Below are 15,065 nucleotides of genomic sequence, written 5' to 3'. Positions count from 1 at the left end.
TTGGATTGTGAACATGTATGCACTTTGTATTCCCTCAAGACTTTGTAAAGCCAGAATCAAAAAGAAACTAAAGTGAACTATATGAAGCAAAAAAAAGGTGATATAGGGAAAGGAAAATATGACAGCTCTGGTTACTTTGGTCCACCCTCCTTCCCTCCTGCTTCTTGCTATGGCGTCCAGGTTGACTCGAAATTCTTGACTCTCCTGCTCCAGACTCCTAAGTTAAATGATAGCAGATGTATGCCATCATGCCCAGGTACTTTAGCTTTTCTCTAGTCTGGACTTTTGTGCCAGTGAATAGAATCCTGAAGCAAAAACAATTGTATGGCAACTTTCCTCAGTGGCAATTACACATGTTCCACCTAATAACTTTGAATATTAGTCTTTGGTTTCAGCAATTGTAGGGGTGGAGGATGTTCATCATAGGAGGGTTTGTCTTTTTTTTTTTTTTTTCAATCATTTCTGACTAGTGGTAAGTGAAGAAAATAAGTAAAATTCCATGGAAACATCCCTTTTGCTTTTTCCTGATGTGGATAAAATACCAGTAGACTCTCAATTGTACATAAAGCTCAAAGAGCAAAAGTTCTTATCCTGGTTGGGTTGGGGAGATTGTGCAGGCAGATTACAAGTGACTGACTGCCTTGCCATCTCTGGGGACATAGAATCTGTTGTGTGCTAGGTAAGCTTTGCTTTGTTTCCTTTAATGCTCTTTGTACCAATGGAGACCAGTGGAAAAGTAGTTGTTTTCAGTAACCCTGTGGTAACACTCTTTATTTTATGTGATTGAGTTTTGGGGCCACATTTATAGGATGGAGGCAGGGTTTTATTGGACCTTTGATGTTTAGAATTCAGTTGCCTGGCCTTAGAACTGAGACTTTGAAGTTTCTCCTCAGCCATGTTGACAACCTTAGGTTATGCTGGACCACAGATAAGCTTCTTAGGGTTAGTGGTCTTTTTCGGGGAGATGGCAAGGACCTCATTGTAGTCATTCTGATTCTCAGATACCAACTGGAACTAAAGGATGACTACATCGCTAGAACAAATAAACTACTGGAAGAAGAAAGGAAGAATAAAGGTAATATGGGTGCCTGGCTTATTTTAGTTCTTATCTAGCTTATTAGCTCCTAAGTTGCCTTTGCCTTTTACAAAATGTTCATCTACATATTATTATATTGTCAGAGGAAGGGGGGCCTATGTGCTATGGTGTGCATGTGAAAGTCAGAAGAATTATGGGACTTGGTTTTTTTCTTCTACCATGTGGGTCCCTAGCATTGAAATTGGGTTGTCAGACTTAGCAACAAGTGTTTTTACGCACTAGTCCATTTCACTGGCTCTTCATTTATTTCTTTTTAGATATATTTGTTTTTATTTTATGTGTGTGGGTGTTTTGCCTGCACATATGTCTGTGTGCCCTGTGCATGCAGTGCTTGTGGAGGCCAGTAGAGAGCATCAGTTTCCTGGACCTGGAGTTACAAATTGTTAGCTGCCATGTGGGTGCTGGGAATTGAGCCCAGGTCTTCCAAAAGAGCAGCCAGTGCTCTTAACCACCGAGCCATCTCTCCAACCCCATTATAGAAAATTCTACTTTCTCTGTCCTCTGTAACCAGGTTTCATAGTTCTTTTTTTTTTTATTTTATTTTTTTTTCTTTTTGGTTTTTCAAGACAGGGTTTCTCTGTGTAGCTTTGGAGCCTATCTAGGAACTCACTTTGTAGACCAGATCCGCCTGCCTCTGCCTCCCGAGTGCTGAGATTAAAGGCTTGCACCACCATGCCTGGCCTAGTTCTTTTTTTCTTACATGTCATTCATTATACTTCCTAAACTCTCAAGTTTACTTGAGACTATGAAAGTTGAATAATTTTTCAATTTTCAGATATATTTCTCTTTTTTTAAAGACTTGTGTATCATTTATTTTAAATATGATTATATTCCCAAACATTTTCAAACATTTCCCGCATGGAAGCTACTTTTAAATTATCTCACTGTCTTGTAACTTGTCCTATATTCACTCCTATGATGGGAAAACGCTGATCCGATCAATTTGTTAAAAATTTCATAGGCTCAAAAGGTAATCACCATCTTTTGAAAATGAGGAAAATTGAAACCTAAAAATTAGGGACGCGGGTGTGGGAGTAACAGCTAATTCATACTGACTTATTTGTGGTGTATGAACATTAAATATTCTCCAAAGTCCTGATCATTTGTGCTCTGTGTAAAAAGAAGGTGGCAAAGACACCAACATGGCCTTTCAGCACACCTCAGCCTGGACTTCTGCACACGCGCAGAAGGATGCAAGTGTGTCTCCTACAGAAGTCTGAAGGCCAGGGTGGGGGTCCAGTGTCCTCCCCACCTGTCTTTCTGAGATTGTCAGGTGCAACTTAATAATGTAGGGCTGAGTGGAGAACACAGGCCTTCAAGGCACAGCTTTACAAAGAGTAATTCTCAACAAACTGGGCCACTGTCCCAATCACCCTGATTATGTGACATTTGGGGACCATGTGGTTAACAGAGTCTCTAGCAAGATTGTATTTGGACAACATGTAGAACTTACTCTTTAATTAAATATATACCTCAGTGGGAGGGCTCTATACACAAGGGACTATACAAAACTAGGCAGATATTTTTAAAGTTTTTTAAAACACTCATGATTTTTCAGTATGCATTTTCAAAGCCTCATGGTTTTAAGATGACATGGTGTGACAATTTTATATGGAATGTATGGAATGAAATCAGTTTGTGTTTTAGAAATTATCATACTCAAAAACACAAAGTAAAAATATCATGGAAATGCTCAGCCACGTGCCCAGCACTCAGTTTTACCCAGCAAACTCAGATGCCGAGTGGGTGCCTGCAAAAGGTCTCCCTGTCTCTCAGGAAGAACACGGTGCCCATCTTCTGATATATTTCAGTTTTACATTTCAGTATATGTGTGGGAAATTGTGAAAAGGACATGAACTTTGTAGCAGAAATCTTAAAAGCTCTTATTAATAAGATCAAACCCGGACCAGGTATTGGGGTGAATTCTGGAAGATCAGAGAGACAGAACAAGCCACAGCTATCTCACCTTGCCAATTCCTCAGCTGGTCCTGTTTCCTCAGACTGGATGCTTCTGTGTCCTCATACCAGTGGCTCTCAGCTGATCTGCTGCTTAAAAGCCTGAATGGTTAACCAGCTAAAAGCTTCACCAGCCAAATGCTTCTAGTTTCTGGTCCTCACGCCTTATAAACCTTTCTGCTTTCTACCACCACTCCCTGGAATTAAAGGCTCGCTTTCTGGGATTAAAGGTGTGAGTCACCATGCCTGGCCGTTTCCAGTGTGGCCTTGAACTCACAGAGATCCAGAGGGATTTCTACCTCTGGAGTGCTAGGATTAAAGGTGTGAGTGCCACCATTTTCTAGCCTTTGTATCTAGTGGCTGTTCTGTCTCTGACCCCAGACAAGTTTATTAGGGTGTACAATATTTTGGGGAACACAATACCACCACAGAACTTTTTAAATCTCAAACATTTTTTTAAGTAAACTGGAGCTGCTTACTTGCTGTTGACTAGATACCAACTGTGTGGCTCCTTTTGCTCATGTCTTATAGACGCAGATGCATCTCTTGTAGTTTAGCACTGTTGTGCACTTAGATTTATTAAATTTTCTTCTGATGGTATTTATTGCATAGACTTGTGTTACAGGAAGGAAAAACTACAGAAGGAAAAGATACAGATCTTTGCTTTTTAAGGAAAGTAGGTGCTGTTAGCAGGTCCAAGGCCCTTCCCAGATGGAGTAACCGGTTAGCATGTAGTAGGAATTTCACCACATACATGATAGATGTAACTCATCACTCATTGGGTAATGGAACTTATTTCTTATTTGTCCACTAAATTTTTGACTTATACACTTGTTGCTTTAGACTATGAAGCAATAGTGATTAGGTCTCATAGAATGGCCATAATTACTAAATGTGTTTTGTGTTCATTAGGAAATGACTATTTAATTGGTTCTTTTTTGTTCCCTAGAAAAAACTATGCATTTGCAAGAGGAGCTCACAGTTATTTATTCAAAAAAGGAAGAACTCAGTAAATCTGTAAATCGTATGAAAGAAGTTGAGGTAATTGTTAAACCTATTTTTTAAGTTTCTTTAATGACATGTTAGGGTTAATACTATTTTTTTATTTACAGAGAACATTGGGGTATTTTGAGATTTATTTATTTTTATTTTTTTTTTATTTTTATTTTTTTTTTTTTTTATTTTTTTTTGGTTTTTCGAGACAGGGTTTCTCTGTGTAGCTTTGCGCCTTTCCTAGAACTCACTTGGTAGCCCAGGCTGGCCTCGAACTCACAGAGATCCGCCTGCCTCTGCCTCCCGAGTGCTGGGATTAAAGGCGTGCGCCACCACCGCCCGGCTATTTATTTTTATTTTATGTATATCGGAGTTTTGCCTGTGTATACAGTGTCTCTGGAGGGCAGGGGAGGGCATAAGATCCTTGGAACTGAAGTTACAGAGAGTTCTTAGCTGTCATGTAGTTGCTGGGAATTAAACCCCAGTCTTTTGGAATAGTCAATGCTCTTAACACTGAACTGTCTCTCCAGCCCTTAGGCCTTCTTTTTGATGTGATTGGACTGATTGTTTTATGACTAAGAAGATGATAGCTAAGTTAATGCAGTAGATTCTAATTTTAAGTAAAGGCACACAGGGACATAGAAAAAGAGCTTGGATCTAAGAGTCCTGCTGCTCACATTGTGTCTCCCTTCCTTACTGCTTATGGGCCTTAGGCAAGTTCTCTGAGTGTAATCTTGGAGCTATTTCTAACAATTCTGGATTGTTGGGTGAGTTGGGTGAACTACCCATAAGAGATGGCTAGCATATCTTAGCTTCTATCTTAGCCTCTTCTATTCCATTGGTAGGAATTCAAGTTTCTATCACTACATTATTCTCTTGCAGATTTTTTAGACAAAGTACCAGTTTTTACATGCCACTAGTACTATGTTTTCTTCAGTGTATTCTTGTCATGTAATGGACAAAACTCAAACTTTAGGTAGTTAGAAGAGATTGTAGCTGGGTGTAGTGCTGCCCACGTTTAATCTGGGCACCCAGGAGGCAGGCAGATCTCTGAGTTCCAGGCCAGCCAGGGCTAAGTGAGACCCTGTCTAAGACAAACAAACAAACTGAACTAGATACTATAGGTAAAATTTACCTTTGCAGCCATGAGATCTGTGTAGGCTTTCAGATTCAGATATGAGACACATAAGACTAAGAAAAAGAAAGCACCTCACAGCAGTAGAGATTGTTTTCACCTTTTATCTGTTCATGGTTTTAAAATGTCTTGTTCAGTCCTGTATTGGTGGCATTTGAGAGTTGACTCCAAATTGCCTTCACCATACCATACCCTCTTTCCTTACTTCATAGGACAGGTCTATTGATAGAGGCTCTGAGCTTCCCTGGCCTGTGAGCAGGGCAGGGGGCCTGACCTCTGTCTGGTGGTCACTGTCATTCATTTATGCTGCTTAGATTCAGACAGCCCTCCAGCCTTTACCTTTGCAGTGCTGTGAAAGTTATTCAGATATAAGTGTTCCTTTTTCAATTTTAGCTGGAGCTAGAGTCTGTCAAAGCCCAGTTTTTGGCAATGTCAAAACAAAACCACTTGCTGAATGAAAAGGTGAAAGAGATGAGTGATTACTCACTACTGAAAGAAGAGAAAGTGGAGCTTCAGGCACAAAATAAATTACTTAAACAGCAACTGGAAGAGAATAGGAATGAGAACTTACGTCTCCTAGACCGTATGTCTTTTTTTCTGATCTGCATGTTTCTGTAACTTACATTAAGTCAGGATTATAGAACAACTTTGTATCTGTAAGGGAGGCTTACATTGGGAGAATTTTTTAAGATCCTTATATTGGCGCTCCTTCATTTTTGTTTGCTATTGCATAATTAGTTTCATTTTAAGTAATATTTGTTACATAACTGCCTCTGTGGGTGGCTTCACAGTTCATGTCCTCTGACTGTTGCCTCAGTTGAGCCAGTAAGCACTTGGAGGGAGGCAGGGAGAGGAGATTGAAATTGTTATTTTCTTTCTTTCTTTTTTTTTTAAAGATTTATTTATTTATTATGTATAGTGTTCTGCTTGCATGTGTCCCTGTAGGCCAGAAGAGGGCACCAGATCTCAATATAGGTGGTTGTGAGCCACCATGTGGTTGCTGGGAATTGAACTCGGGACCTCTGGAAGAGCAGTCAGTGCTCTTAACCTCTGAGCCATCTCTCCAGCCTGAAATTGTTATTTTCTACTCCTAGCCTTAGTCTCCAGGTACAGCAGTCTGGACTGCCTATCGACTGTGCCTCTCAGGTAACAGAGCTCACAGTCCCTGCTGGGGGCTTCCCACTAGTGCTCTGTGCCTGTGCCTCCTTATTGTACCTCTGGAAATTCCTCCCTCTCCTATGCCTCCTAGTCCTAAGGGGGCACTAGCATTGTGGCTCTGTTTCTGTTGCACTATCCTTTATGATTACCCTACATAAGGCACACTTTATTAATGGGGCTCTCAGGTGACCCAGATGGAGAGTACCATCAGCCTTATTTCTGGAGCCTGACTGCCATGGGCTGCTTGTTCAGATGGGATGAAACCAGGGACAGGGACTGACAGGTGACAGCTGGGGAACGCTTTCTTAAAGAGGTAGAGGAAAGAGATAGGCTACTGAGTTAATTTAAGAATTTGAAAGAATTCTTTAACTTAGAGGGCTCCTGGAGGAATAGTTATATTAACATGAATTAAATTATTTTATTCTGAAATTTATGAATCAGGATTGTTTTTAGGCCATTTAATATTAGTGGTAGAGTGTTAATTGCATAAGTACAAAGAAAAGAAATGATCTTAAACCTTTTTAGCTGCTTTTTTAAAGTGAAATAAGCAAATTTAGGATTGATAATAACTAGGAATGTTTTTCTTTTTTTCGGAACCCTTCTTAGGCATAACTCAGCCACCTCCTGAGCTTTTGGTTTATCAGAAAGAATTACAGAAAGCAGAACATGCTATAGCACTGGAGCACAAGGAGTTTGAGACTCATAGGCAAGCTCTGCAGAAACAGCTGCAGAGTGAAGTGAGTAGTATTTGTCCTTCTTGTGGGTACTATGCCAGGCCACTTTGTAGTACTTATAGAAACTATGCATGCCACACCAACGGAAACCAGATTGATTTGAATACAAAGAATTTCTCCCCCCAACATTGCAAAGGAGCCTTTCTCATATGAGAACATTCTCTGGTGATTCTGACTTTATATTCTTAATAGCACTGAATGGAAAGTAAATTTATCTAGACCTAGACTTCTCAGAGGACCTGGTAATCCCACCATGAGTCTCTTGATTCCTTCTTTGTAGCATACACACATCCACTGTGTCTCTGTAATTTCTGTCTTTGTGCAGTAAAAATAGCTAGCTGTTTTTAGACTTAAAATGAAAAGGGAAAAGGGAAGGAGGGGGTGGTGGCACACACACTTAATCCTAGCACTCAGGAGGCAGAGGCAGGTGTGTCTCAATGAGCTCTAGGATAGCAAGGGCTTCACAGAGAGACCCTGTCTCAAAAAAAAAAAAAAAAACTTGGTTTGTAGCAGGAATCTTAAAAGTTCTTATTAATAAAATCAAACCTGAGGCCAGTTATTAGGGTCAATGCTGGTAGATCAGAGAGACAGAACAAGCCACAGCTATCTCACCTTGCCAGTTCCTCAGCTGGTCCTGTTTCCTCAGACTGGAAGCTTCTGTGTCCTCATCCCAATGGCTCTTAGCTGAACTGCTGCTAGAAGCCTGAATGCTTAACCAGCCAAATGCTTAACCAGCCAAATGCCTCTAGTTTCTGGTCCTCACGCCTTATAAATCTTTTTGCTTTCTACCACCACTCTCTGGGATTAAAGGCTGGCTTTCTGGGATTAAAGGTGTGTGTCACCATGCTTGGCTATTTCCAATGTGGCCTTGAACTCACAGAGATCCAGAGGGATTTCTATCTCTGGAATGCTAGGATTAAAGGTGTGAGTGCCACCATTTTCTAGTCTTTGTATTTAGTGGCTGTCTGTTCTCTGACCCCAGATAAATTTATTAGAGTACACAATATTTTGGGAGACACAATACCACCACATTGGTTGGGTGTTGTTATTTTAATAGAGGTTCTTGGTGTAAAAGCTTCTTCGAATTGGCAAAAGAAAGAATATAAACACAATAAGAGAATTTTCCTTTTGAAACAAGCTGTAATTGTTTTGTACTTATTTCTTTTTCTTTGGATCTTTTTCAGATTAAACATTCTGCACAGTTAAAGGCCCAGATATCAGAATATGATGCTTCTGTTAAAAGGCTAACCATTCAGGTTGCTGATTTAAAATCACAGCTAAAACAAACTCAGACAGGTTGGAGACTTTTTAAAAAATAAATAACTTATTAATTGTGGTGTGTGTGTGTGTGTGTGTGTGTGTGTGTGTGTGTGTGTGTGTGTGTAAGAGAGAGAAATAGACACATTGAGCACCAGAACACTGTGGCACTTGGGGGGTCACAAGACTTACCAGGAATTGGTTCTGTTTCTGCCTTGTTTTGGTGGCTGCACTGCCTACTCCAGGCTAGCTAACCTGTGAGCTACCTGCCCATTGACCCGCTGTTCCTACCTTCTATCTTGCCATAGGAATGCAGATGTGTGCTAGTACATCCAGGTCTTTTTCTTTATTCTTCAACTATTTCATAGATGGATACAGTATATCTTGTTCATGTCTGTCCTACTCCCTCTTTCCAGCTTCTCCCTCCTGTCAGTATATCTTCCTTTCAGCTTCAATCCTCTTGATTCCCCCCAACTCAATGTTTCCTTTCTTTTTTGTGTGACCCTGAGAAGGCTAACAGGTTTCCCCATATTTTTATATAGTCTTTAGCAGAGACATGTGTATAAATACATAAGAGAAGCAGAATAGCTGGGTGCAGAGAAAATTTCTTTCAGAATTGGAGACCTATTTTTGTTTTGGCCTTCAGTTTAAGTTGTTTGATCTTGGGCATAATGCTTTAGAACTTCCTGAAGTTCCTCATTTGTAGTGGGGATAATGATACTCCTGGACCACAGTGAGCAAGGATGGAGTGGCTAGCGGGCGGGCATGAGCGGGTATATGGAAGCCACTCAGGCACTAGTTACTGCTAGTGCTTCATTATTCTGTCTTTACTGTGCATGTCTCTCATTCTCTCCTGCTTCATAGAAGAGAGTAGTAAACCTTGAGTACTTGCTTATTTGGCTGCTTTTGGGTCCAGTGTGTATTTGTTACCAGTTCAGCTTGTTTTTCTTCCTTCCTTGATCTGAGCCTTCCTCGGTTCCTGCTTGGACTCAATGTTTCTCATCAGTCCCTTGTTCCTTCCACCTCCACTAGTTTTATTTCTAGCTCTTTACTCGTTTCTAAACTCTTCTTCAGTTCCTTCTTTTCTACTAGCAATTGTTTGCCAGCCTGTCCACCACTGAAATTACAGTCTTGTAATGTAGAAGTAGATCAGTGAAGCTAGGGCCCTCCCGCAGTCCACCACGTGGACCTAATCCATTGTACACTTGTCTTTCTTTGTAAGCCTCAGAAGGAGGTGTTGCAGGGTAAGAGGCAGGCAGCAGAGGCGCTAGATTTATGCTAGGAAATCTCAGCAGTTCTAGGAATTGCTGACCATGTGGCCCCCACCTCAGGAAGACTCCATCCCCTCTCCAAGCAGAGAGCAGTGAGAATTCGTGGCCAGGTTATCTGACACTTAGGCTTGGGGGGGTGGGGGAAAACGACACTATCTTGCAGTCAAATGTGTGAGTATTCATGTTGGTTGGGATAAACAAAGATTTATTAAATGGATTTGCTACAGTTCAGGTCTGGCTAGACTTTGAACCAAGTAAATTACATATTTTCACTTCTCATCTAGATGTAGGTATTTCAGACTCATTTGTAACAGATTGTAAAATTATATCGTGTTTATCAAGGCTTGATACATGAAGTTGGCTTTCAGTAAATGCCACTACTTATGAGTATGGCTTCAGAAACTGTTTAATGTACAAGCTTGTTCCTACTGCTTTAAAAAATATTCTTGAATATAATTTAATTTTATTCACGGCTTTTCTTCTCATTTCTCAAATTTTCTTTTTGTGACCTGCAGCCCTAGAGAATGAAGTGTTCCGAAATCCAAAGCCGTCTCTGACCCTTCATTCCCTGAGTGGTCTAGTGAGTGGCAAGATGGCGCCTCACAATGGGGATACAGGTGGGGATTTATTGAATCTGCCTCTTGAACAGAACAAGGTTATGGCAGGTGCAGTTATGTCAAGGGTCCTACCTTATGCAAATACGGTGACAGAGGCTAGTTCCCCAGACTCTGACCTTGAGTTTGTAGCCAGTAGTGCTAAAGCCAAAGTAAGAGAGCTAGAGCAAGAGGCTGAGCGCTTGGAAAAGGCATTCAGAAATTACCATCGAAGAGTTTCTCGGAATCCTACTATGAGTCCTCAGCCAGCAAAGAGTCCTTCATCTGTACACTCACTAGGAGTTCCTAGAAGTGCACCTTCCAGTTCCATGGACAGACATGTTTCTGCAGAGGTCAGAGTTGTCTCTGAACAGCCTCTTGTGGACATGCTGAAGGAAGAAAAGAATGATATGTCCAAAGCATTCATGGGCAGTGTGACTTCACGGCCTCGCAGGATCTCTTCCTCTGCACGCCACTCCTCTACACCCCATCCAAAATCGAGAAGAAGCCTTGATAATGAAATGTATCTAGAAGGTAAGCCACTGTCCAGAGGGTTGTGCCATAGATGGTTTAGACTCGGGTAGTATTCTCAGTAGTCATCCTGGGGGAGCCTGCTCCAGCAGTGATGGGTGTTCTCATGCTGCCATACCCTGGTCAGCAGTGGTAGCCCTCCCATATCACAGGGTTGCTTTGGAACTCAGCAGTACAAAGGGTGTTAAGGTGTAGAGTTTCCTTAGCACACAGAAGTATTGAAGGAGCAACATGGCCTTTGTCTTGCTTCTGATTAGTTTCGTATGTTCCGTGTTACTTACATAGTTTGATTTTGGTGCTTGAATCATCTTGAATCATTGCCTTTGTGGATCTCATACATCAAGCTTGGCTATTTGTAGGGATGGCATAGGATTTATTTTCAACTTAACAGAGCTTTTAAAAAACTACTTTTATACCTTGTCTGTGCAGTTTATAATATCCTTAACCTGATTGCTTCTACCTCATAGGTCTGGGTAGATTACACATTGCTTCCTCCATCCCTTGTCTTGACAAAGGAGCTGGGTCACATGTTGCATCCTCTAGTCCTTGTCCTGACAGAACAACAGCCCAGCCATCTCCTGATCCATCTAGGCACAGTTTCTCTGGTCCTTCTTTCTCCTGTGCTCCAGAGAAAAATGCCTGGTAAGTTATTTTCTCATCAGCTTCTGTTGACTCAGTCTACTGACCTAGTGTTTTGACTTTCAACCCCTTTGGCCTTTTGAAGGCAATATTAAAGATAATGTGGCAGTCTGGAATTACAGTTAGATTATATCATTTGTGGTCTTTGGAAGTCATCTGAATTATGAAGGAGAATGTGTGATAATTGTGTAAATAAACATCTTCATAGGTCTATGAATGGATATGGTTCATAAAGATAGACAAATATAAATAAATTTTGTTAGAGCAATTAAATTTGGCTCAGTTTTAAAGTTGGAGAAGTTTCACACATCAAAATATCATTAAAAAATAGGCTTTGAGGGCCAGGCAGTGGTGGCACACACCTTTAATCCCAGCATTCAGGAGGCAGAGGCAGATGGATCTCTGAGTTCAAGACCAGCCTGTTTTACATATCAAATTCCAGAACTGCCAGGACTGTCTTAAAAACAAACAACAAAATATGTTGTGGCATTTAAATATAAACAGGGTTTCAGTTGGTGTGGCATTGAAACAAATTCTAAAGCGACGGTGGGCTCTAAGGTATGATTGTCAAAGTAGAAAGAAGTGGATATTTTTAGAAACTAGGCTGGTGGATTGCTGGGGCTGTGGTTCACAGGCGGGACCACAGCAGGAGATTCTGAATCCCTGCTTGTGGGCTCCAGCTGGGCATCTGATGTTTATGAATGCTACCTGTTCAGACTTGAAAACTGCGGTGTGTGCCTACCATGGTCCTAGGGCATTGATATTCTTCAATATTTTTTATATTGTACTTGTTTTTTTCCAGACAGGCTCATTTGCTATGTTATCCAGGCTGGCTTCAAACTTGTAGTGGTCCTCCTGCCTGTCTGCCTCTTGTACCCTGAAGCAACAGGAGTGAGTCCCCATGCCCAGCTTGTATTGGATTTTTTTATGAGAAAGCCAAAAAAGAACATAGAGACCCACAGTATGTGGACTCAGCACACTTTGACACATAGTTGGACTTGTAGAGTTCCATTTTCAGCTGGTTTGTGCTGATGGCATATGGAATTTGTATTTTTTGACAAATTTTGAGAAAATGGCTTGTGGTTAGTGAAAACTACCCTAGAAATAGTATTAAGAGTATGATACTCTTTGTTAACTGGAACAATGACTACTTAAGGGCATGGGGTGGTAACAAGGGAGGTGACTGAGTAAATAATAGATTAGTTGCCAAGAATAGTGCTTGGTGGCAGGTTCAGCCCCCTGGAGCCATTTTCTCTCCCACCGTGCGCGCGCGCGTGTGCGCGCGCACACACACACACACACACATATTTCTTTCTTTTCATTTTTCTTCTCTTTTGAAATGTCTTGAGATAGAAACTAGGATCTCATGAATGCTGGGCAAGCACTCTACAACTGGGGCCGAGAGCCATTCTTTATTATTTTTTAATATGTATGGGTATTTTGCCTCCTTGTATGTCTGTATACCACATGTTTGCCTGGTGCCTGCAGAGGCCAGAAGAGGGTGTCAGATCCTCTGGAACTGGAGTTACAGACTGTTGTGAAAAGCTATGTAGGAGCTGGGAATTGAACCCAGGTTCTCTGGAAGAGCAGCTAGTGCTCTTAACTGCTGAACCATCTCTCTAGCACTTGGAGCCATTCTTTATAAGCCAGTGAAAAAATGAGTTTTGGAACCAAACATGCTTGCTTATGCCTATAATCCCAACATTCAGGAGGCTAAGACAGAAATACCATGAGTTTGAGGTCAGTCTGGGCTACATAGTGAGTTCTAGGCCAGTCACAGAGAACCAGTCTCAAAAAAAAAAAAAAAAAAATCAAAAGTTTTGTAAATTATTTTCAGCAACCAAAAAACTTTTGTCACCCTATTACCTTGGCTTTTATGTTACTACACTTTGTATTCATGTATTTTATTTTTTCAATCCAGTTTTTATCAGAGACAAACTGAGACACAAGACAAAAGTGAATTTTCAAATGTGGACAAGCAATCTTTGAAAGATAATGAGGAGTGTGAACCACCTCTCGGATGTAAGCTTTGATTAATACTAAGTTTTGTGTATATATGTGCATGTTTACACATGTGTCATGGCATCTGTGTAGAGGTCAGAGGATATCTTCAGATGTCGTACCTCATCTTCCACCTTGTTTAAGGCAGTATGTCTTCATTCACCATTATATACCAGTATGCCAAGCTACGCGGCCAGTGAGCTAACTGATGGAGATTCTCCTGTCTTGGCCTTCCATCTTATTTTAGTCGTGCTGGCATTACAGACACTTATTATCATGACCCTTTTTACATGGGATTCTGGGGATTCTAACTCAGATGTTTCCACTTGGAAAGCGAGTGCTTCATTCATGGAGCCAATCTCCCTTGCCATGTACCAGTTTTTGAAATTTGTACTTATTTGTATGTGTAGAGGTGTTTGTCTGCCTGTATGTCTGTGTGCCTTGTGCCCATAGGAGCCAAAAGAGTATGTCAAATTCCCTGGGACTGGAGTTACAGATGGTTGTTAGCTGCCATGAGTATGCCAGGTGCTGGGAATTGACTTGTGTCCTCCTTAAGAGCAGCCAGTGCTTTTACCCAATGAGCCATCTCTTCACTCCCATTCTGACACACATACATCAGTTTTTATAAAGAGAAAAATGTAGGAAAGCTTTCTTTTAGCAAAACAGTTGTATATTGGGACAATTCTAATTTGTGATAAGATACAGATACATTGCTTTATTTTTCTTTTAAACAATTTTATTACACTTATTATGCATGTGCATGCACATGTATGAGCATGTGTGTGTATCTGTGTACCACAGCACATGTGGAGATCTGAGAACAACTTTCAGGAGTCCGTTCTCTTGTCACTTTGTGGGTCCCAGGCATTGAACTCAGGTAGGCAAGCTTATTGGGAAGCACCATCTTGCCAGCCTTGCTTCATGTTTCTATCACAGAGGATTTTAGGTTGCATTTGAGTTTCCTTTGAAAAAAATGGGTATAACTCATAGTTTCTAAGTTAAAACTAAGGCCTTAAAGTGAATCTTACTATTTCAAGTTTGAGGTTACTTCAGTTTAAAAAATAAGTAATTCTTCATTCTTTTTCCTTTCTGTGGAATATGAGATATTTTCTTTAAGTTATACTGATAGAATGGAGGTGAAAGAATGTTCAAATGAATGGCTGGGACAATGGCTCAGTCTATAAAGTGCACCTGCATAAAAGCTGGGTGCAGTGGGGAGGTGGAGACAGGAGGATGCCTGGGATTCACTAGCCAGCCAGCCTAGCCAAATCACTGAACTTTCAGGGTTGAGTGATAGACTCTGTCACAAAAAATAGGGTGGAGAGTGATTGAGAAAGACACCGAGCATTGACCTGACCTCCACATGCACACACAAATTTAAGATGAGAGTCACTAGAGTGGTGGCCTAGCTATAACTTTGCTTTAGACTGTATTACCCTACTTTATGGGTATAATAAGGATATAGGGTCCATCACCTCTGAGACTTTCCAGCTTGAGAATTCTTTACGTTCGTATACATACAACCTATCATTTGGGCTTGTAATTTCATTGTCAAATCTGAAAGAATCATTTTGCATAGTTAATTGAGAAGGCTTAGTAAATTTTGTGAAATGTTTATTTAACTCTAGTTAATACACTTTGTTAAGTCATTAATTTTTTCATTCTTCGAGAATTTCATACATGTATATGCAATGTATTTTG

The 15,065-nt window shown here is 40.7% G+C and overlaps 1 protein-coding gene across 4 annotated transcripts in view; it reads left to right on the top strand.

The window, feature by feature from the left end:
• Ofd1 (OFD1 centriole and centriolar satellite protein) overlaps positions 1-15,065 on the top strand; it is a 57,930-nt gene that overhangs the window by 34,191 nt on the left and 8,674 nt on the right. For all 4 annotated transcript variants that reach the window (XM_076562811.1, XM_015992034.3, XM_042268886.2 and 1 more), the window contains exons 11-18: positions 1,002-1,075; positions 4,002-4,093; positions 5,574-5,763; positions 6,945-7,075; positions 8,257-8,368; positions 10,116-10,727; positions 11,192-11,366; positions 13,285-13,385. In XM_076562811.1, the coding sequence (XP_076418926.1) occupies positions 1,002-1,075; positions 4,002-4,093; positions 5,574-5,763; positions 6,945-7,075; positions 8,257-8,368; positions 10,116-10,727; positions 11,192-11,366; positions 13,285-13,385 (1,487 nt within the window). The remainder of the gene's footprint in view (positions 1-1,001; positions 1,076-4,001; positions 4,094-5,573; positions 5,764-6,944; positions 7,076-8,256; positions 8,369-10,115; positions 10,728-11,191; positions 11,367-13,284; positions 13,386-15,065) is intronic.

This window comes from Peromyscus maniculatus, chromosome X (assembly GCF_049852395.1).
Source record: "Peromyscus maniculatus bairdii isolate BWxNUB_F1_BW_parent chromosome X, HU_Pman_BW_mat_3.1, whole genome shotgun sequence".
Lineage (NCBI taxonomy): Eukaryota > Metazoa > Chordata > Mammalia > Rodentia > Cricetidae > Peromyscus > Peromyscus maniculatus.
The sequence above is the reverse complement of the archived record's forward strand: the minus strand, read 5'-3'. Positions and strand labels throughout refer to the sequence as shown.